Here is a 23,504-nt window from a genome sequence, read left to right as displayed (position 1 = left end):
TGATATTTTGTTATCTCCCCATTACTAAAACGTCTTTCTTTTTCTGTAATATGTGTCTGTTTGAAGGCAGCCATCTTGATAGAGACAGGGCTTTGCTTTCTCTTGTCAGAGCTGTCCCCCTAATGACTGACTATCTGACAGCTTGTCAGGGCATATTCAAAAAGCAACAGGATAAGGTGCAGAGAGCACAGAACCCCAGATGGAACGAAGCAAAAACATAAATGCACTGCAGGTCATCTAGTATGGTAAGGAGGATGGTGAGCAGCATAGTAGTAACCTCACCAAATCTCACTCCAAATCCAAGGAGTTTAGCAGCAAGAGGCACAGCTCCATAGATGATCTCGGGCTACAGATGTACAGCTAAGATGCTGAAAAGCCAATTGGACTAAACTCCTTTGTCTATTTAATATGCTAAACAAATTATACTTATTCAGTGGAAATCTCACACTGCTCCCACATTAACCCACTGGCTTAGGCTTATTGACTTAGCTATCCTGATGTGTAATGAGGCTTGTGGCTGCCTTAAGAAATTTGAAAAGGTTTGGTCCCCCTGGGTAAACACAAAAGCCACAATCCTATCAGACTAAAATGGTATACCTTTTGTATGTCATGCAACTATGAGCTGTTGGGATTGACTTGACTCCCCAAGTGGCTTTGATGTACTGAATTATATACTGTAGGGAATCTAAAAGACAGGTCTTTTTGCTTTGTACTATGGTGATGTATTAACCTGGACGCTTGCTTACTTACAGTATGTTTTTGTTCAATGTGGTACACTAACTTTTTGTACAAAAAATAAAATAAAAAATATCTGTAAAATCAATAAACATTTACCAAAAAAAAGTGCTGAAAAGCACAGGAATGCTTAGATAAGGAAATGTACTGTTATTTTTCAGGAGGAATTTAAGACACAAGATACATTTTACTACTGCTTAGACAAAATTAAATTTCTCTTATATTCACCGACCGACACAGCTCCTCTCTGTATAAAGTGGGTTTGTTAGCCTGCCACTAGGAGAAACTAGGCAAAATTGTAACACAATACACAGATTTGTCAGTTCCGCCCAGGGGGGCGGACCCTGTGCTAACAACCCTCCCTGCTGCCACAGCAGCTTCAGTTTTATTTTGCCTAGTGAAGGAGAATGACCTAGGAACCCTGCGGGCCCTTCGTCCACTTTTTCGATGCAGGACTTGTATATTTTTGCGCAAGAGGAATGATCCTGTGATCTTCTATCAACTGCCGGCTGGGTGACAGGCTGGTTAAGTTATCCTTGTAGTCCCCCCAGTCCTGCCATCGAGCGTGTGCAGGTCGCAGCTACGGCTCGGCAGGCCACGACATGCCTCAGCTCCAGAGGTGGTCGGTGAGCTCCAGTGCTCCGGAGTATACATATTACCGGGCTACTGATGTCTGGATCACAGTATACCGGGCCAGCAGCCACCCTGTAACTGCGCAGGAGTGGGTCTTTAATGGAATGTCTCCCAGCTCTTTAGGACTGGTAAGTATGGCTCTCCCTGCTTCAGTGGGGTTGGGCAGCTGGGCATTCCCTGGGAGGTCGATTCGGGGGTCACCTCCCCTCCTTCTCTTCTCTCCCACGTCCCTATCTTCCCTCCCCCACCCCGGGGGGGTCGGCTGCATGTATCTGCTGAGCGGTGTGTGTGCAGGGGTTCGCTGTGTCTCTCACCTGCAGGTGGTCTGTGCGGCTAGCGGTGGTCCTGGCCCCGGTGTGGAGGGGTCCCAAAGAGGTGCCTGTGTGGGTATTTTGCTGCGGCCAGCATTGTGTGCAGTGAGTTTTATTCTTCACCACATGGCGCTGTCCGCCGGCCATTTTGGCTGAGGGCAGAGCAGGTTCCCCTTGTGAGCTTCAGCGGCCATTTTCTATAGAATTTTCCTATTCAGAGCATTGGCGGCCATTTTTTTTTGAAGCCCGATCGCTTTTTTTCACCGCAGCTCTCTAGTGGCAGCTTGCCATGTGCTATCACACGCTGTTTCCTGTGGCTCCTGTGTATACAGGACGCTGAACGGCCATTCCCTGAATGCTGGAGCAAGCTCTGCAGATCGTTTCAGCGCTCATATCAACTGCTGCGGCCGGCATAGCCTCTTCACTCTGCACTTGGGTAACCTCCTGGGGACTACAGGCATGGCTAGTAACCGACACAGAACACCTCAGGGTGGTAAATCTGACGCTAAGAGCCACCACCCCAGCCAGCGGCAGCAGGAGGGTGGGACCTTCACTGTTTTAAGTCCCCTTTCAGGTGGCAGATAGGGTAGGGTCAGCATAGCTTCAGAAACTGGTGTTTCTTTGTTTTCTTCCCCCGAAATCCAGGCTATTGCAACCGGGTCACCTGCAGATGGCGCTGTGCCCATGGACACCCTGACGGCGGTCCTTAATTCATTTGTTGCTAAATGGGAGGCGACGCGTGTTAGGAAAGGTGCGCTAGAAAGGCCCCTGCCCCCCTCCCCCCGTCCTCTAGGGAGAGCTCTGATGCAGACTCGGGTCCTGCTGCAGCTGGTGACTCCTGCTCTGACCTATCAGACGAAGCTGACCAGGACCAGTCAGACAACGAGGATGATTCCCCGTCTAGGTCCGGGTGCGACAAAGCGCTTGTTGGAGCACTTATCACAGCTGTGCGTGATACCCTTGAGATCCAGGAGCCACCGGATTCCTCTGCTGAGGTGTCGGTCCCCTTTGGGTCCCGCAAGCCAGCACGTTCACCTAAGGTGTTCCCGTATTTGACTTATTTTGACAAATTCATCTACAGGGAATGGGGTCGGCCACAAAGGACCTTTTCGGTCCCCAAAAACATGGCGGTATGTTACCCCTTCGAGGAAAGCCTTCTCAAAAAATGGTCGGCTCCTCCAATCGTGGACCCCCCCCAGTATCCAGGTTGAATAAAGTAACCACGATTCCGGTGGAAGGGACTCTTGCGTTTAAGGATCCCACGGACAGGAAGGCCGAGGCAGTGGCTCGTTCCTTGTTTACGGTGTTGGGTCCGCCATACGACCAGTACTGGCATCTGCACCTGTGTCGCAGACCTTGACTGAGTGGGCAAAACTTTTGCACCATGAGTTGGGGGAGCAGAAGGTTTCTCCTGTCTGTGTGGAATTGGCGGACCAACTGGTGCATGGCCTCGAGTACGTTTTGATGCGTCCCTGGATACTCTTCCCTTGTTATCCAGGGCTTCAGTGTCAGCTGTGGTGCTGCGGCGCCTGATTTGGTTAAAGTGCTGGTCTGCTGACCAGGCATCTAAGAAAGCCCTGACGGATCTTCCCTTCCTTGGCGGCTGGCTCTTTGGAGCCTCCTTGGATGACATTATTAAAAATGCCACCGGGGGTAAGAGTGCCCTACTCCCACAAGCCAGGAAATCTAAGGAGCCACGCCGTAGGCAAGGGCCCTCTTTTTTTCCGCTTACAAACTGCTTTTTCGTCCGACCGGGGCTTCGGCGAAGCGTCCCCAGCCCGACAGGACGGCCACGGATGGTCAGAAGCATCCCTGCCATCGCAAGCCTGCGACAAAAAGTTCTACCGCATGAAGGTTTGCCCCCACCCCTGTCTCGGGTGGGGGGTTGTCTTCGGGAGTTTGCAGCCAGGTAGTCTTCCCAACTGTACGACCGATGGGTTTGCGATCTGATTTCCTCAGGCTGCAAGATAGAGTTCCTCTCCTGGCCACAGACAAGGTTCTTTCCCTCCAGCATACCCATGACCCCGGCTTGCCGGGAGGCCCTCTTGGGGGAAGTAAGGGACTTGCTGAGTCGCGGGGTGGTGGTACCAGTTCCGGATTCGGAACACTTCCAGGGGTTCTATTCAAATCTATTTGTAATTCCCAAAAAGGAAGGGGTACGCCCAATTTTGGACCTAAAAGCCCTCAATCACTTTGTAAAAGTACAGAGGTTCAGGATGGAATTGGTTCGCTCGGTAGTCGCTGCACTCCATCAGGGGGACTTCCTGGCGTCTTTGGACATTCAGGATGCGTACCTGCACGTTCCCATATGTCTGCTTCATCAAAAGTTTCTGCGATTTGCAGTTGGGGAAGCCCACTATTGTTGCTCTACCATTTTGCCTGGCATCAGCTCCCCGAGTTTTTACCAAGGTGTTGGCTCCAGTTTTGGCGTTGCTGCGACAACGCGGGATCGCGATCGTGGATATTTAGATGATCTCCTCCTGAGAGCATCATCCGCCTCAGAGTTAGAGGAGGATATTGCGACCTTGCAAGAATTTGGGTGGCTGTTGAACCTAAAGATTCTACCGACCCAGCATCTGGAGTACCTAGGCTTGCTGCTGGACTCCAAGGAAGCGAGAGTCTTTCTTCCTTCAGACAAAGTGCAGACTCTCAGGTCAGCAGTAAAACTGCTGAGGAACCGCAAGCGGTCGTCGCTTCGCTTTTGCATGCGAGTCCTGGGACTCATAGTGGCCACCTTCGAGGCGGTGCCGTATGCTCAGTTCCACACCAGAGTCTTGCAGAAAGAGAGATTCTGTCAAAATGGGACAAATCTCTGTTGTCCCTGAATCGTTCGATTCAGGTGAGCCAGTCAGTCAGAGACTCTCTGATATGGTGGCTGAGATCCCCGGCAATTCAGTTGGGAAAGTCTTTCCTACCTCTACAATGGACAGTGATTACGACGGACGCCAGCCTATCCGGCTGGGGTGGAGTGATGGGAGTTCAGTCAGCTCAGTGTCTCCGGTCGACGGAAGAATCCTGGTTGCCGATCAATCTGCTCGAATTGAGAGCGATCAGGCTGTGCCTCTCCACATGGTCCATGAGACTAACGGGACGTCCGATCAGGATCCAGTCAGACAGCGGCACTGCAGTGGCATATGTCAATCACCAAGGGGGGACAAGAAGCTCAGCCGCGGCTCGGGAGGTAGCTCAAGTACTTCGGTGGGCAGAGCGCCACGTACCGGCCCTGTCGGCCATTTACATTCCCGGAGTGGAGAACTGGCAGGCGGACTATTTGAGTCGCCAGATGCTGAACCCAGGGGAATGGGAGTTGCATCCGGAGGTGTTCAGGTTACTGTGCCTGAGGTGGGGCACACCAGACGTGGATCTTCTGGCCTCCCGTCTCAATCGGAAGGTGCCAAGAGTCGTGTCCAGGAAAAGAGATCCGTGGGCAGACACGTCAGACGCGCTGGTGGCTCCATGGGATCAGTACCAGCTGATCTACGCCTTTCCTCCACTGAAACTGTTGCCACGTCTGCTTCGCAGAGTGGAAGCCGAGGAGATCCCGGTAGTACTGGTTGCCCCAGATTGGCCTCAGCGTCCTGGTACGCAGACCTGGTGCGTCTGGTGGCAGACGCTCCCTGGCGACTGCCGTTGCGAGAGGAACTCCTATCTCAAGGTCCAATTCTCCATCCTGCTTTACCATCGCTGGCTTTGACGACATGGCTATTGAGAGCCAGGTATTGAGGGACCGGGGTCTGTCGGACTCTGTGATTCCAACTATGTTGAGGGCACGCAAATCTTCTTCTCGGACGATATACCATCGTACCTGGAAGGCCTACATCTCCATGTGTGAGGAGAGGGGTTGGCCCCCGCGCTCCTTTTCCATATCCGGGATCCTGCTGTTTCTGCAGCAAGGGGTAGACCAGAAGTTGGCTTTAAGCACCATTAAGTGGCAAATTTCGGCTTTGCCTGTCCTTTTTCAGTGGCCCCTGGCGTCTCACTCGCTGGTGAGTACCTTTTGTTCAGGGGGTTCGTCATGTAGTCCCTCCGGTGCGTCCACCATTACCCCCATGGGATTTGAACCTGGTGTTGTCAGCGCTTCAGAAACCGCCGTTTTGAAAATATCCGGGAGATTCCCCTGTTGACTCTTTCTCAGAAAATAGTTTTTTTTTCTTGTGGCCATCACATCGGCCAGGAGGGTTTTGGAACTGGCAGCCTTGTCTTGCAAGTCGCCCTATCTGGTTATCCACAAGGATAAGGTGGTGTTGTGTCCACAACCATCTTTTCTGCCAAAGGTTGTATCGGCCTTTCATATCAACAAGGACATTGTGTTACCATCCCTGTGTCCTAAGCCGAAGCACTCTAAGGAGGTGGCCCTTCACGCTTTGGACGTGGTTTGGGCTCTGAGGGTGTATTTGTCTGTCACTGCTCCCTTTCGGAAGTCAGACTCGCTGTTTGTCTCAGTGGCTGGTCCCAAGAAAGGCATGGCATTGAAGGGGCTATGCTTTGAAGGGGTAGGTGCCCCCCTTTCCGGTCACGGTCCACTCCACAAGGGCAATTGGGACGTCTTGGGCCTTTCGAACACCAAGCTTCTGTCGCTCAGGTGTGTAAGGCGGTGACCTGGTCGTCTGTCCACGCGTTTACCAAGTTTTACAGGGTAGATGTCGGTGCATCGGCTGATGCAGGTTTTGGCCGCAAAGTCTTGCAGGCGGCCGTGTAGTTGCCTTGCAATATGCAGATAGCCGTTTTTTCGGTAAAAACACAGTGCTGTTATGCTAAGTGCACTGTTGCATTACTTCCGCAGTTGATGCGTTTTTTTGGGGTAATTACTCCGGTTGAGGGTACCCTGATTTTTGTGGTGGTTTTTCCACGCACTGTTTTTGTGGGAAAAGTTTCACTGGTTCCCACTGCCATGGTGGATGAAGTTTTTTTATGCTGTTTTTTTTCCCACCCCTCATGTTGGTACTGCTTGGGGACGTCCCACTTTGTACAGAGAGGAGCTGTGTCGGTCGGCGAATATAAGAGAAAATAGGATTTTTTGTACTCACCGTAAAATCCTTTTCTCTGTAATTCATCGACCGACACAGCACCCACCCCTCCTTTTTTCTCTACGTTTTATACTGCTTGTTGACGTACTGAAGCTGTTGTGGCAGCAGGGAGGGTTGTTAGCACAGGGTCCGGCCCCCTGGGCGGAACTGACAAATCTGTGTATTGTGACAATTTTGCCTAGTTTCTACTAGTGGCAGGCTAACAAACCCACTTTGTACAGAGAGGAGCTGTGTCGGTCGGTGAATTACAGAGAGAGGGGTTTTGCGGCAAGTACAAAAAATCCTATTATTTCCAGATGTTTGCTATAAAATAGCAGATCTTTGTTTTTTTTTTTGTTTTTTTATTTCAGGTCTGCTTTAAAAACGTATATGATTGTCTGCTATAGTTATGTTGATATATATTATAATAATAATAATAATAATTTTTTTTTTTTTTTTTTTAACAGTGTGGATGAATTGGCTCTAAGTATGTACCCTCCAATGAACCAAGCAGCTGTTCGCTTTAATGTACGTATCTTCCTCCTGATTTCATATCTGTTGGAATGCATTGGTCTAACCATTGCTTCCGGTCTGCTAATGCTTGCATATTGTTCTTAAAACGTCAGTCCATGTAAAACTGATATTACAACTGTTTGTAGATGCCAATCATTACCTACATTTCTTGGGAACTCTGGAGGTGGGATATGTGTTCTTAAAGTGGAGCTCCAGTCTCCTGTGTAAAAATTAAGTTAGCAGCCACATAAACTGTAGCTGCTGACTTTTAGTAAACAGCCACTTACCTGTCCCGCGATGTCAGCGGTGTGCTCTCTCCAGCTGTTCTCCTCCTGTCTTCTGTCCCCAGCGCCGGAATGTTAATTGCGGGTACCTGGCTGTGACAGCAGCTTCACAGCTGGGTGCACACTGTTCCTGCATGAGCCGTGCTGCTCATTGTGAATGGAATGGTCCCGTAGTCTTCTGGGACCTGTCAAGTGTCCCAGAAGACAGTGGAGGGAGAACTTCTGATCACCTAGGTGAAGAGGGGGCAAGTACCTGTTAAAATCAGCCGCTCCCAAAAGTTCTATTTTTTTGTTTATTTTTTTACCAGGAGTGGGGGAGGGGTCCTTAGCCCCTGTACACACGGTCTGAGATTTCGACAACCAAATCCGCCGGATCTTGTCCGAAACTGTTGCATACGCACGGTCGGACTAAGTTGTCGAAAAATCCGATCATTCAGAACGTGATGACGTAATTTCATTACGATGGGACTACGTTCAGGCTAATAGCCAATAGCTTTGATGTAGGAATTTGATCTGAGCATGTGTGGCACTTGGTCCGATCAAAATTCTCTACACATGAGTATGTCCGATCGAACCAGTTGGTCGGGAAATATTTCCAACATGTTGGAAAATTGGGTCAGACGGAATCAGTCCGATGCATACCACACACAGTCGGATTATCCGACGACACGGTCCGATAGGACACATTCCGACGGATTCTCCGACCGTGTGTACAAGGGCTTAGAGCGGAACTTCTCCTTTTGGGCGGAGCCCCGCTTTAAGTTCCTGGGTCTGCAAACATGGAATTTAAAATGGTGGATGGAACAAAGTAGGTGGACAGAGTCAGGAAATATGACTGGAGATCTCCTCTTGAAGTAACAAATGAGAAGCCAGAGGCTAGCACCAGCCTATTGGGCTCAGTTTATAACTCAAATATCACTTTTGGATGGATTGACCGTTTTAAACTCCAGCCAAAACATTTTTGAAGAAGGCATCATAACTTCTGTTGTGTGGGGTGTTTTTTTTTTTTTTTTTTTTTTTTTTTTTTTCTAGTTTTATAAACTGTTCCTATCTAATTTATGGTTGTCGGGCAGAACGGGAATTGAGGGGAAATTCCCCCAGCAGGGACATGGGGGACAATACTAAAATATTTAAGCTCTTCCCTCACTTCCTTACAGATGTCTGACAGAACAAGAATTGAGGGGAAATCTCTTCTGACTAAGCTTTCAGCCATTTCCTGAACCTAAAAACAAACTTTGGTTGGAGTTTGGCTTATCAATTGTTTGCATGCTTCTGTCTGTGATCCTATATTTATATGTTCGGTTCTGTTCTTATTTGTGGAGATATATATTCCTCAAATTCCATTCTGCATTATAGCCATTTTTTTTTTTTTTTTATAAACGTATGCCTTTACCGCTATGTATCCTTCAACAGTATCTTTTTCAGACATTCTCTGCCTCCTTGATCTGCTCTGTTTGCAGAAAAGCTTGTCCTTTTTTTTTTTTCTTCCAGTATTGTTTTTCTTCAGTGTAGATACAGCACATTTTTGGTTTAAATTACATATTTGATAATCTTAACTTATTCCTATACCATGTTATAGGCTGCAAAATTGTCCTCTGTGCTGAAGAAAGTGCTGGAGATCATAAGGTTTGTGGATTTTAAAAAAAATTTTTATTGTTGACCATGGATCACCCACACCTACTCTGTCTTAAATGGGACCTACATTTTTCAGAAAAATACTGAGCCATTAAGAGGCAGGGGGTAGGGGATGCCAAAGTGTAAAAAGGAAAAAATGGTGCTGATATCAACAGGAACTTCAGAAAAGTGAATGCTGGCTTTTATGATCTTTGTGTTCTCAAGTCACACAACACGTGACTGCCAAGATGCCTGACCCAGAATCTGATCCCCTTGGCACATGCTGTTATCAGATGTGCATATTTTACCTTTCCATATCCACCTATGCTGCCTCCCTAATGGCAAAGTATTTTCCTGAAGTGGACCTAAACTATGGGTGTGTTCCCACAATGCATGTCCTAAAAAGTGCATTTGAGCCAGGTGAGCTAGTCTGAACCAGGTAAAGATGATCTCCTATGATACAACAATAATTTTTACTTATAGGAGGTTTGCAAAGAACATAAATGCATTGCAGGAAAATTGGATGCAAGCTGTAATCCTTTATAATATAAATGTATATCCAGCAGAGACCTTTCCAGCAAGCATTTTATGTCGAAGCCCTGCCCATCCCTGTTGTGCAGAAAGCTAAGTCTCCACAGCTGTACAGAAACCATAGACTGCTGACCAGGTGCCTTTCCAGCTAAGTCCTGTCCCCACAGCTGTACTAATATCTATTTTTTGCTTCTCGAGCTGTGTCCATCCTCTTCAGCCCTGCAGATTGTCCAGTCCCTTTTAGCTGTGCAGAAATCCATAGATTACTCACATTTGTACTTATCAAGATAAAAGCCCCAACCCCTCAAATATCGAGTGTGTTGTGTTCCCCAAAATGCTCTTGTGCGATTTTTCAGTCCGTTGTAGTGTGTTGGCTGTTCATTTAACTGAACACATGTTAATGTTCAACATAGAATGCATAAGTAAAATGCACCACAATGGACTGACATGTTATTGGGCCCTAAATGACATATAGCTGAGCTCTAGACACATCTGCAACACACCACTTACTGCAGTTATGTATTATTTGTATTATGCAGTTATGTATTATTTGAACAATTGTTACATATGTTTTATTTTCATATGCAACTACACACAGAGGATTGCAAGAGGCTACATTTGTCTTGATATCAGCCTCTTGTAATCCTGTGTGGCAAACCAATCAACATCCGCCTGGAAGAAAATCACCTGGCTTTTAGGAAAAAACTCAAGACCTTCCTCTTTTAGCAGATGATCAAAGCTCGCCACAGCGCCTAGAGGCGATTCAGTTCGCATTGTGCGCTATATAAGTATTTCATTCATTCATTCATTCATTGGATGGGTTAGTACTTTGTGCCAGTTCAGGTCTGCTGCAAGCACACATGCTGATAAAGTAAATGAAAACAAAAAGAGAGAACACAAGATGACTTCATTAGTCTGATGCTACTTATGTATTATTCAGTCACAGTCTGGATGCAAGGAGGTGATCAAAAACTGCTGTTGCTGACTTTTAATAAACAGCCACTCGTCTGTCCCACAATCCAGCAGTGTACTCACCCCAGTCGTTTTCCCCCTGTCCCCTCCCTCAGCGGCACCAGGATCTTTACTATGGGCACCTGGCTGTGAGAGCTTGTGGGTTCAAGTGGCGCTGTGCTCTGTGACTGGTCCCAAAATCTTCTGGGACCTGTCATGTGTCAAGACTACAGAAGGGAGGGGAGGGGGGGGGGGGGTGCAGGAGAACTTCTGCCTCTATCACCTTAGGTAATCAGAAGTGGGAGCGGGTACCTATCAGAATCGGGTACCCGCTCCCCCTCTCCTCCCCCAAACAACTGGAGAGTGCAAAATCGGGGGCAGCTTTGCAAAGAAACCAATCGGCTCTTTTTTTTTTTTTTTAAGCTTAAAGGGGTTGTAAAGTCAGAAGCTTTCTGTCCAGCAATGTCCACGTTTGTCTCTGCCATCCAATCAAAGTCAGTTAGCCAATCAGGAAAGAGAGGGGATGGGGTTGGCCATGGCTCCGTGTTTAAATGGACACAGGGAGCTGTGACTTGACTCGAGTGCCCCCATAGTAAGCTGCTTAATTGAACAAGTTGACATTAGAAGCTGATTGGCTACCATGCACAGCTATACCAGATTTTTCACTCTCCACTTTTTAGTAAATCAACCCCTATAAGAGTCTGTATGTTTTCCCAGTGGTTGCTTTCATTTTTGCCCAGGATCCCAAAAAATATTGTCCCTGTAATCTCTGTTTGATTGTATGACTGTGGGAGGAATTTGGGATTGGAAGTTGCTCAGGGGCAAAAAACAAATCTATGTTGTGTGTGTGTGTTTTTTTTGTTTAGAATATCTTGTTTTCTAAAAAGTAAAGCTAACTTGTTTTAAATCCCAAAAATAAATTTGTTATTGTGCCTTATGTCTGTTTGTTTATAGGTCAAGCCATGTATGTCCTGACAGTGAAACCAGTTGGGTGCAGTTTCTCAACAATGCCATTGATCATAACATGAACAAAGTTAAAACCTTAACCCAGGGTGCTCTTTGATTAAAGAACTCCATACTCCTAATCCATGGATTACACAACTGGGAGGTGCGGCTTCAGCACGTCCCATTTGAAGCTTCTGAGTGAAGTGGGCTTCATATGTAAGGATGAGACATTTTCATAACTCCTTCCCAGGACATAAAGGATTCTTCTATTCTAGACTTGTATCCAGCATTCATAGCAAGCGTGTTTTTCCTTGGAAGGTCTTTGTCCGCCCAAAATGAATATTTTGCTTAAGTGAAGGTGTAATCTTTGCACCTGATTTCCTCCTCTTTAAGCTTGCTGTTGTGATTTAGACAGACGCTTTCCTTGTTGGATTTTTTTCTTTGCTTAGTTGGTACTTGGAACACAGGGGCAGAAGTGATTCAGCAGTTTTACATGGATCAACTATCTATCAATCCTATCTATCTATCAAATATAGTGCTTAACAGAAATTAGTTAACTGAAGTTTTAGTGCAGAAATTTTTTTGCACATGCCTTATTTTTATTTTTTGTCTAGCTGAGCTTCTTTGGCAGCACAAAGTTCTTGGCTTAAGCAGCATACTTCAGAGAGGAATACGGAGCTCTGAAAATCACGAATGGTCTCTCTGCTACCGAGTACCATGCCCCTCACTGAGTCAGACCAATAACTCTGCAAGCAGGAAAGCCCAAGCACCGCTGCAGAGAAACTGCTGCCATCACACAGAGCTTAGTGGTCCTCTCTGCAGCATGCTGTTTGGGCAAAAAACTTTGTACTGCCACTGGAGCTGAACTGGATCAAAAATAGTATGATATGTAGAACACTGTTTTTCTACACATCTATACAATAAAATATAAACCTTAACTGGGCTTCATGGCTTAAATAAAAATTGAAGTGCTGTTCACCAGATTTATTGGGGCACTATGCTGCTTGCATTGCTGACCGTCTCAGAGATGACACCCAGCCATCCCAAGAACTGGAGCTTCTAATCATCAGGTGTCAGCAGATAAATTCAGCAAATCAGACCGTCTAAAGCAGAGCTATACTGCTAAGTACATAGCTGAAATTCATGTATGGAAACTCCTTTACCTGCCAGCATATGTGGTTCTGTTCGGTTAATCTTTTGGCTCACTCACTCTGCATGTGCAGGAGGGTGACACCACAGTGTGTTGTATATCTGCAGCTTCCCCTGTCACCTGCTGCCTCAATGGGCTGTTTAAGGAACTCCTTCTGCTCTCTACTCCTCCTGTAAATTGTTTAATATCTTTCCCTTCAAAGCATGATAGATTGGCAGCACTGTCTGATGCAAAAAGTTGTAACCGTGATTGGCTCAAAGTGCTTTACTCCACCTTATTTATTTTATGCAGATGGACCTTGCAGATAACTGCAAGCATATCTGCTTGAAATGTATTTAAAAGCGGAAATGAGAAATGGGGAGGCCGCCATTATTGGCTTCCTGGTGAAAATGCTGCCTTTCTGGTTATCTTTGGCTTCAGTGCTTAGTGAGTCACTGACCTGTAACAAATATGCAAAGTAGATGTAAACCTTAACTGGGAGGCAGTTTGTTTATGATCCATACATACTGCTTTAGCAATAATTTATTTTTCATTAACCTCTTCAGCCCTGGGAAGATTTTTACGTTTTGGCACTGCATCGCTGTAACTGACAATTGTGCGGTGGTGCTATGTTGCACCCAAACAAAATTGAGCCCCCCCCCCCCCCCCCCCCACACACACACACACAAATAGAGCTTTCTTTTGGTGGTATTTGATCACCTTTTTGTGATTTTTATTTTTTGCGCTATAAACAAAAAAAAAAAAACGCAATATTTACTTTTTGCTATAATAAATATCCCCTAAAAAAAGTTTAGGCTGATATGTATTCTTCTTCTACATATTTTTGTTAAAAAAAAAAAATCGCTGTAAAATTGTCACTGGCAGGGAGGGGGGTTAATTATGTTCCCTAGTGTGTGTGTTCTAACTGCAGTGGGGAGGGAACTGTGTAGGGGAGATGACATCTCTATTCATACTCTGTATGAACAGACGATCTGTCACTTCTCCCCTCAGAGAACCGGAAACTGTGTTTACACACACAGATCCTGGTTCTCAGTGTGCCCCGAGCGATCGCGGGGGTCCCGACCACCGGGCACTCGCATCGGCTCTGTGAGCAAGCAGGGGGACATGTCCCTAGTGACCACAGGGCGAAGCGATGTTAAATAACGTTGTTTCGCCCACCTGTGCCATTCTGCCACAGTACAACTGCGGTGGCTGGTCAGCAAGTGGTTAACATACAGTTTGTCTTTTTGGCATCTCAGTCCTTCTCCAGTGTCCTGCCATCTCCTTTCTACATTAATTCGCTACAACGTTGGCTGCACACAATTGCTGTGGACTAGCTTCTTCATAGGCAAAACTAGGAGACACCTGTCACTTTCAAACTGGTGCCTGAGCAAGGACCTTCATGGAAGTATCGGCAGGTATTAGTTTAATACAAGCTACACATTTAATAGAATAGAAAACAACTCTTGAAATGACATTACCATGTTAAAGCTTATATGAGATTTTGATTGGGTGTAGATAGACTGCATGATTGTTTCAGGTCATTGACTCTGAAAGCATTGAAGACAGTGGATGGCTTGACTTTCAAGAAACTAGTATAAGAAAGCAATGACTTCCTATTTGTATCAGTACAGATTTTTGTATGCATTACTTCATTGTTAAAGTGATTGCAAACCCTTACATATACCCTGTGAAAGGACAGGCCCCAGGTGATACACAGAAATGAAACAAATCCTCCTACATAAGTTGTACCTGTTTATGTTACATCTTCTCAACAGCTGCTCAAAGTGCAGAATTATAAAGGTTGTCTGAGAGTTCAGAGGGCGGAGAGCTGGAATTGCACTCTGCAAAGCTCAGTGAGGAGAGTTGATTGGAGGCAAGGGACACCTCCCCCCCTCCACACAGGAACAGAGCTGAGGCTGTCAATCTTCTAGAGGTCCCTCCCCTGTCACTTTTTTTTTTCTTGGTGTCAGGAAAACTTGTCAGAAGTGACTCGCGCTGATAGCAGAGGAATGATGCATCAGACAAAGGTGACACGTAGTGCTCTTAATTGAGATAAGTACACACTATAGAGCATTGATGGTGAACCTTGGCACCCCAGATGTTTTGGAACTTCATTTCCCACGATGCTCAACTACAATGAAGTGTGCATGAGCATCATGGGAAATGTAGTTCCAAAACATCTGGGTTGCCAAGGTTCGCCATCACTGCTATACAGGGATATGTTTTGTTCGTATTTCATGTCTGAGGTTTACAACCACTTTAATTTTTTTTTGAATGATGGCCACAACCTACAACTGTATGTGTTGAGTTCTTGATTAAACTGCAGTTTTCATTAGGCAGAAGTGCTGGGATACATGGCATCCATACTGGACAACAAATATGTTTAGAAGTGCATTTGGCTTGTAATGTATCTATGCAGCTAATGTTGGTTTATGTAATATTAAATAAAAATATTTATTTTTTAAACTTCTGACTTATTTTAACATTTGATCCCACCACTGCTATTTATTTTTTTCAGAAAACTCTAGAGTTCTACTAGACCAGCCTTTTCAAACATGGTGCCTTAGCAAAATACTTAAAAATTGCCCTGCCTTTTAGTTCCACAAAGCCATCGGTTTTCATGGTGCACCATTCCAACCTTCCCACTGCCAGCCTCCTAACAACCAATGACCTCATCAGTTGATAAGTAGTATGTCGGGTGCCTGCGCAACATCCTTGTTTCCCCCCGCCCCTCCATCAGTACTTGGGGGTCTATTAGCTGGGTAAGGGAGATAAACATTGGAGTGCTAGTCAGGAATGGTATGCTAAGCAGTATTTGCTTTGGAAGAATAAATTGCCTCTAATGTTGGGGGTCCTACATGTGTGGATACTGCTGCAATATGTAAAACTTAGTTTCATTATTATGTTAGAATGGGGTGACTTGACTGACAAAGGGTTGACAAATAGTGTACTAGACTAGTCCAAAGAACAAGAACTGCCATGTACATTCTGTTACCACTATGGACCTAAAATCCTTCCGGTTGGGTCACTAGGGTTCTCCAGCTACAGAAAGCCTTGCCCATCCAGTATGCAATCACGGCACCCTAATACCTTCCCTATTACTGGATATTGGGATAGTGCATGTACAATATCATAAAAAATCTATAAAATGAATCAATGCATCAAATTATAGACCAATCCACCAATAGGGAAACAGTACGCAATACTGCGTTTACAATAGGTAATAATTAAGTGCAATCATCTGTTCCAAATAAAACAATTATATATAATAATCATGTATGAGTCATTAGTATGCATTCAGTTCATAAAAACGGCACATATATCAAACTTGTGGTTCAACTCAAATGTTCAATGATTCTCCCTTAATGGTCAATCCAATCGGGAAAAAAAATCTGCCACAGTTCTTTAGGTATATGGTATATGTTGCCCCTCTGCCAGAAATCCACCTCCACACGTACACTGACATACACACAAACCCCGCCAGAGGATATATGAAAGTGAAAAGATCCCCCTTTGGTATTACTCTTACCAGACTCAGCTGGTTTCACAAGCCTTATAGATCACTCTTGCTGGCTCCTAATACAGGGTTCCATCCACGTCATAGGTACCAGGTGTTCAAAATCTCAGAGAAGGGTAATTATAAAAAACACACATAGTGTAATTCCGTCACACACCAACAGTTTTATTTAATAAAAAAATCCCCAAAATATTGCACTCACAAACATAAAATCTTTAAAAGCATTGGTTCACTCTAAATGCACAACTTGTTGAATCAACCAGGATCAGAGAGAGTCCTACCGCCCACAGCTATGAGTTGTTACACGCTAATAGCTCACGGTTTGGCTGTCCGTCTTTCTTCTCTCCTGTCAGTCCTGCTATGCTCGTATCGTATGGTTCCAGCCTGATGCATTTCATCGTATTGACATCATCTGAGGGTGGAGTCATACGATCCCATCACCTTTTTATATATATCTAGGGTCAATGTTATTAACCCTTCATAGACTTCTGTCATTAATTATTCTCTGCATCTCGCTACTCCATATTCAGCTCTCTCACTAACTACCAAACACAGGACATCACAAACTTCACTTAAAATATCCAATCCTCGTTTATATCAATTGTATCAATTAATCCCGATCCTATGTCCTCACTCACCAGTGCGGGAGTACCGGATCGCACAATCGGAAATATACCGTTCATGCTGCCGGTTATATGTGATTAGAGTGTGTCATGCAAAAGGGGTTCTACATAAAAAGGTATTCTCCTCAAAAAAATATATGTAAAATCTCTACATAGGAACATATTCACCTCAATCAAATCTCAATAGGGAAGGCAGCCTGAAACATGATTATGTTCCGCTTATCATCCAGCGGAGGGGATTTTGTGTAAGCTAGGTGGATCTCTCCGTTGATAGGGAAAGATGAATGAACCATTTACTGAGCATGGTTGGATTTGATTGTCACCAAATAGTTGTAATCTTGTGCCTAGCGTTAAGCTGGATGATAAGCAGAACATAATCATGTTTCAGGCTGCCTTCCCTATTGAGATTTGATTGAGGTGAATATGTTCCTATGTAGAGATATTGTATATATATTTTTTTGAGGAGAATACCTTTTTATGTAGAACCCCTTTTGCATGACACACTCTAATCACATATAACCGGCAGCATGAACGGTATATTTCCGATTGTGCGATCCGGTACTCCCGCACTGGTGAGTGAGGACATAGGATCGGGATTAATTGATACAATTGATATAAACGAGGATTGGATATTTTAAGTGAAGTTTGTGATGTCCTGTGTTTGGTAGTTAGTGAGAGAGCTGAATATGGAGTAGCGAGGTGCAGAGAATAATTGACAGAAGTCTATGAAGGGTTTATAACATTGGCCCTAGGTATATATAAAAAGGTGATGGGATCGTATGACTCCACCCTCAGATGATGTCAATACGACGAAACGCGTCAGGCTGGAACCATACGATACGAGCATAGCAGGACTGACAGGAGAGAAGAAAGACGGACAGCCAAACCGTGAGCTATTAGCGTGTAACAACTCATAGCTGTGGGCGGTAGGACTCTCTCTGATCCTGGTTGATTCAACAAGCTGTGCATTTAGAGTGAACCAATGCTTTTAAAGATTTTATGTTTGTGAGTGCAATATTTTTGGGATTTTTTTATTAAATAAAACTGTTGGTGTGTGACGGAATTACACTATGTGTGTTTTTTATAATTACCCTTCTCTGAGATTTTGAACACCTGGTACCTATGACGTGGATGGAACCCTGTATTAGGAGCCAGCAAGAGTGATCTATAAGGCTTGTGAAACCAGCTGAGTCTGGTAAGAGTAATACCAAAGGAGGATCTTTTCACTTTCACATATCCTCTGGCGGGGTTTGTGTGTATGTCAGTGTACGTGTGGAGGTGGATTTCTGGCAGAGGGGCAACATATACCATATACCTAAAGAACTGTGGCAGATTTTTTTTTTTTCCTGATTGGATTGACCATTAAGGGAGAATCATTGAACATTTGAGTTGAACCACAAGTTTGATATATGTGTGCTGTTTTTATGAACTGAATGCACACTAATGACTCATACATGATTATTATATATAATTGTTTTATTTGGAACAGATGATTGCACTTAATTATTACCTATTGTAAACGCAGTATTACGCACTGTTTCCCTATTGGTGGATTGGTCTATCATTTGATGCATTGATTCATTTTATAGATTTTTTTTATGACATTTGTGTGGGTTTAAAGTTTAAATCCCTTTTAAAACAGCTGCTAACTAGAAGTATACTAAAGAATTCCACAGCCCCCAGAAAACAAGCACAAAATTTGGTGTTAGCGCCTGTATTTGTGCAGTTAACGGGGCGTCGGTTACCTGCAACAAAATTGGTGATTAGCATGTACAATATTACCCAAGGCAGAGAAGTGAAGCCTCCAGGAACAAAGTTAGCCCAGGATCAGGTTGGTACACAAGTGAAGGCTTTCTACATAATGTCGGTAATAAGCCATATGATTCCTGCTGTTTGGAGAACTTTTAGCTTCAAATGTTTCAAAGGGCTGATTACCAGCCATCTAGCTACTTCTCAACCAGTGTTTTAGGTATAGGGAAAAAACGCATGGCATTCCAGTCATCCTGAAATTAGCTTGATTCAAAAAAGTAAAAACGTATACAGAACTTTCAGGCAGTTTATCAGGGTGGTGAGGGAGTGTAAGAAAGGCAAATAAGTGCTGCAGTACCTCCTCTAAAGCAAACCTACTGTACCCAGTATGGGTAAAATACCGGTTCACTTAAAAGAAAAATGGTGTTTGGTACAATGGGTAACATCCTCAGTGTGCAAAATGGATCATGAATAAAATTAACTTTTATATAGTCATATGCTCATAGTTGTTTGAGAGTGTCTCAAAGTAAACTAATTTGCATCACTCCTACCAGGCCTCGCTGAATGGAAGAAATCCAGCAACAAAATAAATAAAGAGAAGCCAAGTAAAACTCAATTTAGCGCCAAAGACTGTTTGTTTATTAAAATACCACATCATAAACGTAATGCTTATTTGTACTTGTTAAAAGAAGGAATATCACCAGAAGGAAAAACAGCTTAATTCCCGCAGGGGATCCTGTACACATCCTTAAACCCCATGCACATGGGCAGAATGTTGGGGGACATCGGCCGGTTCAATAAAAACCATCCAACATTCGGTCTATGTATACGGCAGCCGGTCCAACAGAAGCCAGCCGTTTGGCCAACTTCTGTCGGACAAGCATGATGGAAGACCAGCAGCCGGCTGGCTCCCAATCGGCGCTCTAAGCTAATGGCTCAGAGTGCTGACCGAAATGTGCTAACTGGGAGCTGTCCCACTGTCGGAGCACAATAGCACGGCGGGGGAGTCTTCTGTACTAACTTCGGATAGTTAGTACTGCGGCTTCAACCGGAGCTGTCAGTTTTTTTTTTTCTTCTTCTTTCAACCCTGCAGGTTAACCTAGTGGTGTTTACCAGGCTTAAAACACACACACACACACACACACACACACACACACACACACACACACACACACACACACGTCCTCCAAGCACAAGTTAAAGCAGTAATAAACCCAAACGCAAATATACTGCAGCTTACCAATTCTTAGATGTGAAGGCTGCATTTGTTTTTTGTTTTTTTTGGTTCCAAGTCTGTTTTTAATGAACAGAACAAGCTGTTCTTCAGTTGTAGCAGTTACAGGGTTGAGACAAACAATTAACTACTGACGGGTGCTTATAATGATCCAGCTTTTATTTATTAACTTAAAATCTTTAGCCCAAAAGAAAAAAAAGAACACTGCTATATCTGCTTATAAAGTGTTAGCTGGAGTTCAGCCTGCTAGTGCATCTAACACTTCCCTTCACCCACATTAACCACTTGCTAACCGCCCATAGCCGAAAAACGGCTGCTGGGCGGTCAAATAACTCTGGGAGGGTGTACTTTAACGTCCTCCCAGAATCGTGCCCCCAGGAATACCCGCGACCAACCGATGGCAGCGGGCCTTTACCACGTGTTCGCTCTGTCAAATGATCCATCCGCATTCATGGCTCAGCCATCCACAGCTCATCCATCCAGTTCTCATCTGTGCCACATCCATGCCACTACAGTGCCTCACAAAAGTGTAATCGGTAGTCAAATTAGATTTTCAATTTATGCCCCTAGAACATCTGATGGTACTCCTCGCATGTTGGGCCTCTGTATGTGGCCAGGCTGTGTAAGTCTCACACGTGGTATTGTTATACTTGGGAGGAGCAGCAGAATATATTTTGGGGTGTAATTTTGGCTATGTACATGCTATGTATTAGAAATTTATAAATGGGCAATTCATTTGGGGGATATTTGTACTTTCCTGGCTTATTAGCGTCTCAAGAAATGAAATAGGCCGTCGGTACATCAGGTGGGATCAATGTTCAATGATTGGCACCATAGATTGTAGACTCTATAACTTTCATAAAGACCAAATAATATACACTAATTTGAGTTATTTTTTTACCAAAGCTATGTAGCAGTATAAATTGTGGCCAAAATTTATGAAGAAAAATTACTAATTAGCAAAATTTTATAATGGAAACAAAATGCATTTTTTTTTTTTTTTTTTACAAAATTTTTGGTCTTTTTTCATTTATACAAAAACATAAAAAAACTCAGAGGTGATCAAATACCGCCAAAAAAGAAAGCTCTGTTTGTGTGAAAGAAAGGACATAAATTTCATATGGGTACAGTGTTGCGTGGCTGAGTAGTTGTTATTCAAAATGTGAGAGCACCGAGAGCTGAAAATTGGTCTGATTAGGAAGAGGGTTTAAGTGCCCAGTGGGTAAGTGGTTAACAATGCTGCTGTCCAAAGGTGCCAGAGTGGATAAAGGAGCCATTAGAGACAGCTCCTACAGCCACCCCGCAAGCTCCCAATCATGTGACCACTGTGACAGACGGTCAGTGTTCACGTGATCAGAATGTGCCCCCCACCTCCTGGCCTTAAGACCCAGTTAAAGTGCTGCTGGGAGGGGGCAGGAACGTGTCCATACTCTGAGAAAAGGTGCACTATAAAGCAAACATGAGCTTAAATCATGGAGATATCAATCCCTGCCCCAGTGCTAATGACTGGTCACAAATATCTTTACCTTTTTTTTTTTTTTTCCTCACTTCTGCATTGGATTTTCCATTGGGCTTTTAGTGCATCGACAACTTGCATTTCTCTAGGAGAGTCCAAGTCTGGTGATTAATGTCACTGTCCGCTCTCACTGAACGTTGTGCATGTCTGTTTACTTTGCCCCTTGTTCTTCCTAGACATTTCTAATAGGATGTAGTCACTGTCTAGCTTAGTGTTTCTCAACACCCATCTTCAAGGTGCTCCAACAGTTCATGTTTTCAGGCCATATGTTATTTTGCACAGGTGATTTGATCAGTTTCACTGCCTTAGTAATTACCACAGCCGTTTCATCTAAGGGAAATCCTGAAAACATGACCTGTTGTGTAGCCTTGAGGACGTAAGTTGAGAAACGCTGCCCTAGCGGACAGTTTTGTGCTGAGCCTAGTGGTGCCAAAGGGCAATGTATAGCTTAGATTTCAACCAATTTAGCAAGAATCCTCCAACATTCAACATATTATGTAGCCACAACAAACCAGCTCCCATGACGGCTACTATTTATTCCATTCCAGAGACTGTCTGGGAGATTTGTGAATATTAAAAGACTAGCATACTGCAGGTTCTCCTTTATTGCTGTCCCCACTGGGGCAATTTCTGTTACCTTCACATCCTGTGGTGACTAGTGCCACAATAGACAGGAATTGAAGGGACATATCTCCAGCAGGGTTGTATACAACAGTAAACCCACAATAATAACAAGGTTCAGAATGTTTCAGACTTTTGTTGCGTTGTCACGTTTTGATAAATTTCCCTTACTTCCTGTCTTAAAGACTGGTCCCACTAGGGCAGGAAGTGAGGGAACATTTCCCTAAAAAAAAAAAACATGGTCGTGGCAAAGACTTAAGAGGTTCAACCACCACCCCCCACCCTCCCTTCCCTCAAGTTTTGAGGGAACATTTGCCTAAAAAAAAAAAAACATGGTCGTGGCAAAGACTTAAGAGGTTCAACCACCACCCCCCACCCTCCCTTCCCTCGAGAAGTTTTGGCTTGATATCCACTTTATTTCCATATGGCGGTATAATCCAGCAGGTTGTTATGAATCACATTGTTGGCCAAATGGATGTCTTTGTTTCTGGCGTGTAGCCTAGTCCTGAATGTTTGTACAATATTTTCTTTTGGGGCTTGCTTGCTTGTGTTTTATTTAAAATAAATCACTTTTCACTTGGTGAAGAATAATCGAAAGGGTTGGACCTCAACACAGTGGCACCGTGTCACATCTCTGAACTGCCTGCAGTTGAATTTCATGCAAAATTTCAACAGGCCCGTTTGGGTTGGAGAAAAGCTGATGCGGCAATCTCTTTCACTTCCTGGGTCAATGTTATCACATCTGTAATGAAGATTAAAGGTAAATTTAGCTCAATGCTTGCTGTGTTTAATCTGAATTCCAGTCATATATGAAGAAAACACTAATACAGTATTAGTGATTAAAAATGATGCATTTATTATATGTACTGTAACTGTGGCAGCGCAGTGGCTTAGTGGTTTGCACTTTTGCCTTGTAGCACTAGGGTCATCGGTTTGCGTCCCAGCCACAACTCTACCTGCTAGGAGATTTTATATTCTCACTTGTGTGGGTTTCTTCCCAGACTCCAAAGACATTGTGGTAGGTTAATTGGCTCCTGTTTAAATTGGCTCTAGTATGTGTATGCATGTGAGGTAGTACCTTAAATTGTAAGCTCCTTGAGGTCAGGGACTGATGTGAACATACAATTCATGTAAAGAACTGCATAAGTAGTCAGCACTATATAAATACCTGTAATAAATAAGTAAAAAGTAACCTTGGTACTTGAGGTCCCCCATTGATCACATGCAGAACATACTGGAAAAGGGAGCAGTGTGAACCAACCAGGGACTGTTCAGTTCAAATGGTGTATGCGCTTACAGAAAGAGTGCAAGGATAATCATATCAATAATTGTCAGGGCTGGGCTCAGCCCTTCCTTCTCTGAGCTGGCAGTTCAGCTGTCGGCTAATTGCCAGCTCCTATCTCTCCACAGTGACTCACCTGTTGATGATATCCTGCTCAACAGTCCTAGCTACTTAAAGTGGTGTTGCCACCAAAAAATAAAAAAAATGCAAAAAATTCTTAAAAAAAAAAAAAAAAAAAATTTTTTTACTCACCTCTAAAAAACCTGTTGCTAGGGGGTCCCTCGTAGTCTGCCTTCTTCCTTGCCCG

At 44.3% G+C, this 23,504-nt stretch overlaps 2 protein-coding genes across 2 annotated transcripts in view; one reads left to right on the top strand and one right to left on the bottom strand.

The window, feature by feature from the left end:
- CCNDBP1 (cyclin D1 binding protein 1) overlaps nt 1-15,121 on the top strand; it is a 36,658-nt gene extending 21,537 nt beyond the window's left edge. The window contains exons 9-11 of the mRNA XM_077459197.1: nt 7,153-7,213; nt 9,062-9,108; nt 11,533-15,121. Coding sequence (XP_077315323.1) covers nt 7,153-7,213; nt 9,062-9,108; nt 11,533-11,641 — 217 coding nt within the window. The 3' untranslated portion in view covers nt 11,642-15,121. The remainder of the gene's footprint in view (nt 1-7,152; nt 7,214-9,061; nt 9,109-11,532) is intronic.
- A 7,189-nt stretch (nt 15,122-22,310) lies between these two features.
- The window catches only part of LOC143934791 (uncharacterized), a 154,112-nt gene continuing 152,918 nt past the window's right edge, over nt 22,311-23,504 (bottom strand). Inside the window, 1 exon segment of the mRNA XM_077458417.1 lies at nt 22,311-22,657. Within this exon segment, the coding sequence (XP_077314543.1) occupies nt 22,330-22,657 (328 nt within the window). The 3' untranslated portion in view covers nt 22,311-22,329.

This window comes from Lithobates pipiens, unplaced genomic scaffold, assembly GCF_037356315.1.
Source record: "Lithobates pipiens isolate NorthernLeopardFrog02 unplaced genomic scaffold, aLitPip1_a1.2 Scaffold_28, whole genome shotgun sequence".
Taxonomy (NCBI): Eukaryota; Metazoa; Chordata; class Amphibia; order Anura; family Ranidae; genus Lithobates; species Lithobates pipiens.
This window is presented reverse-complemented; position numbering and strand designations above follow the sequence as displayed.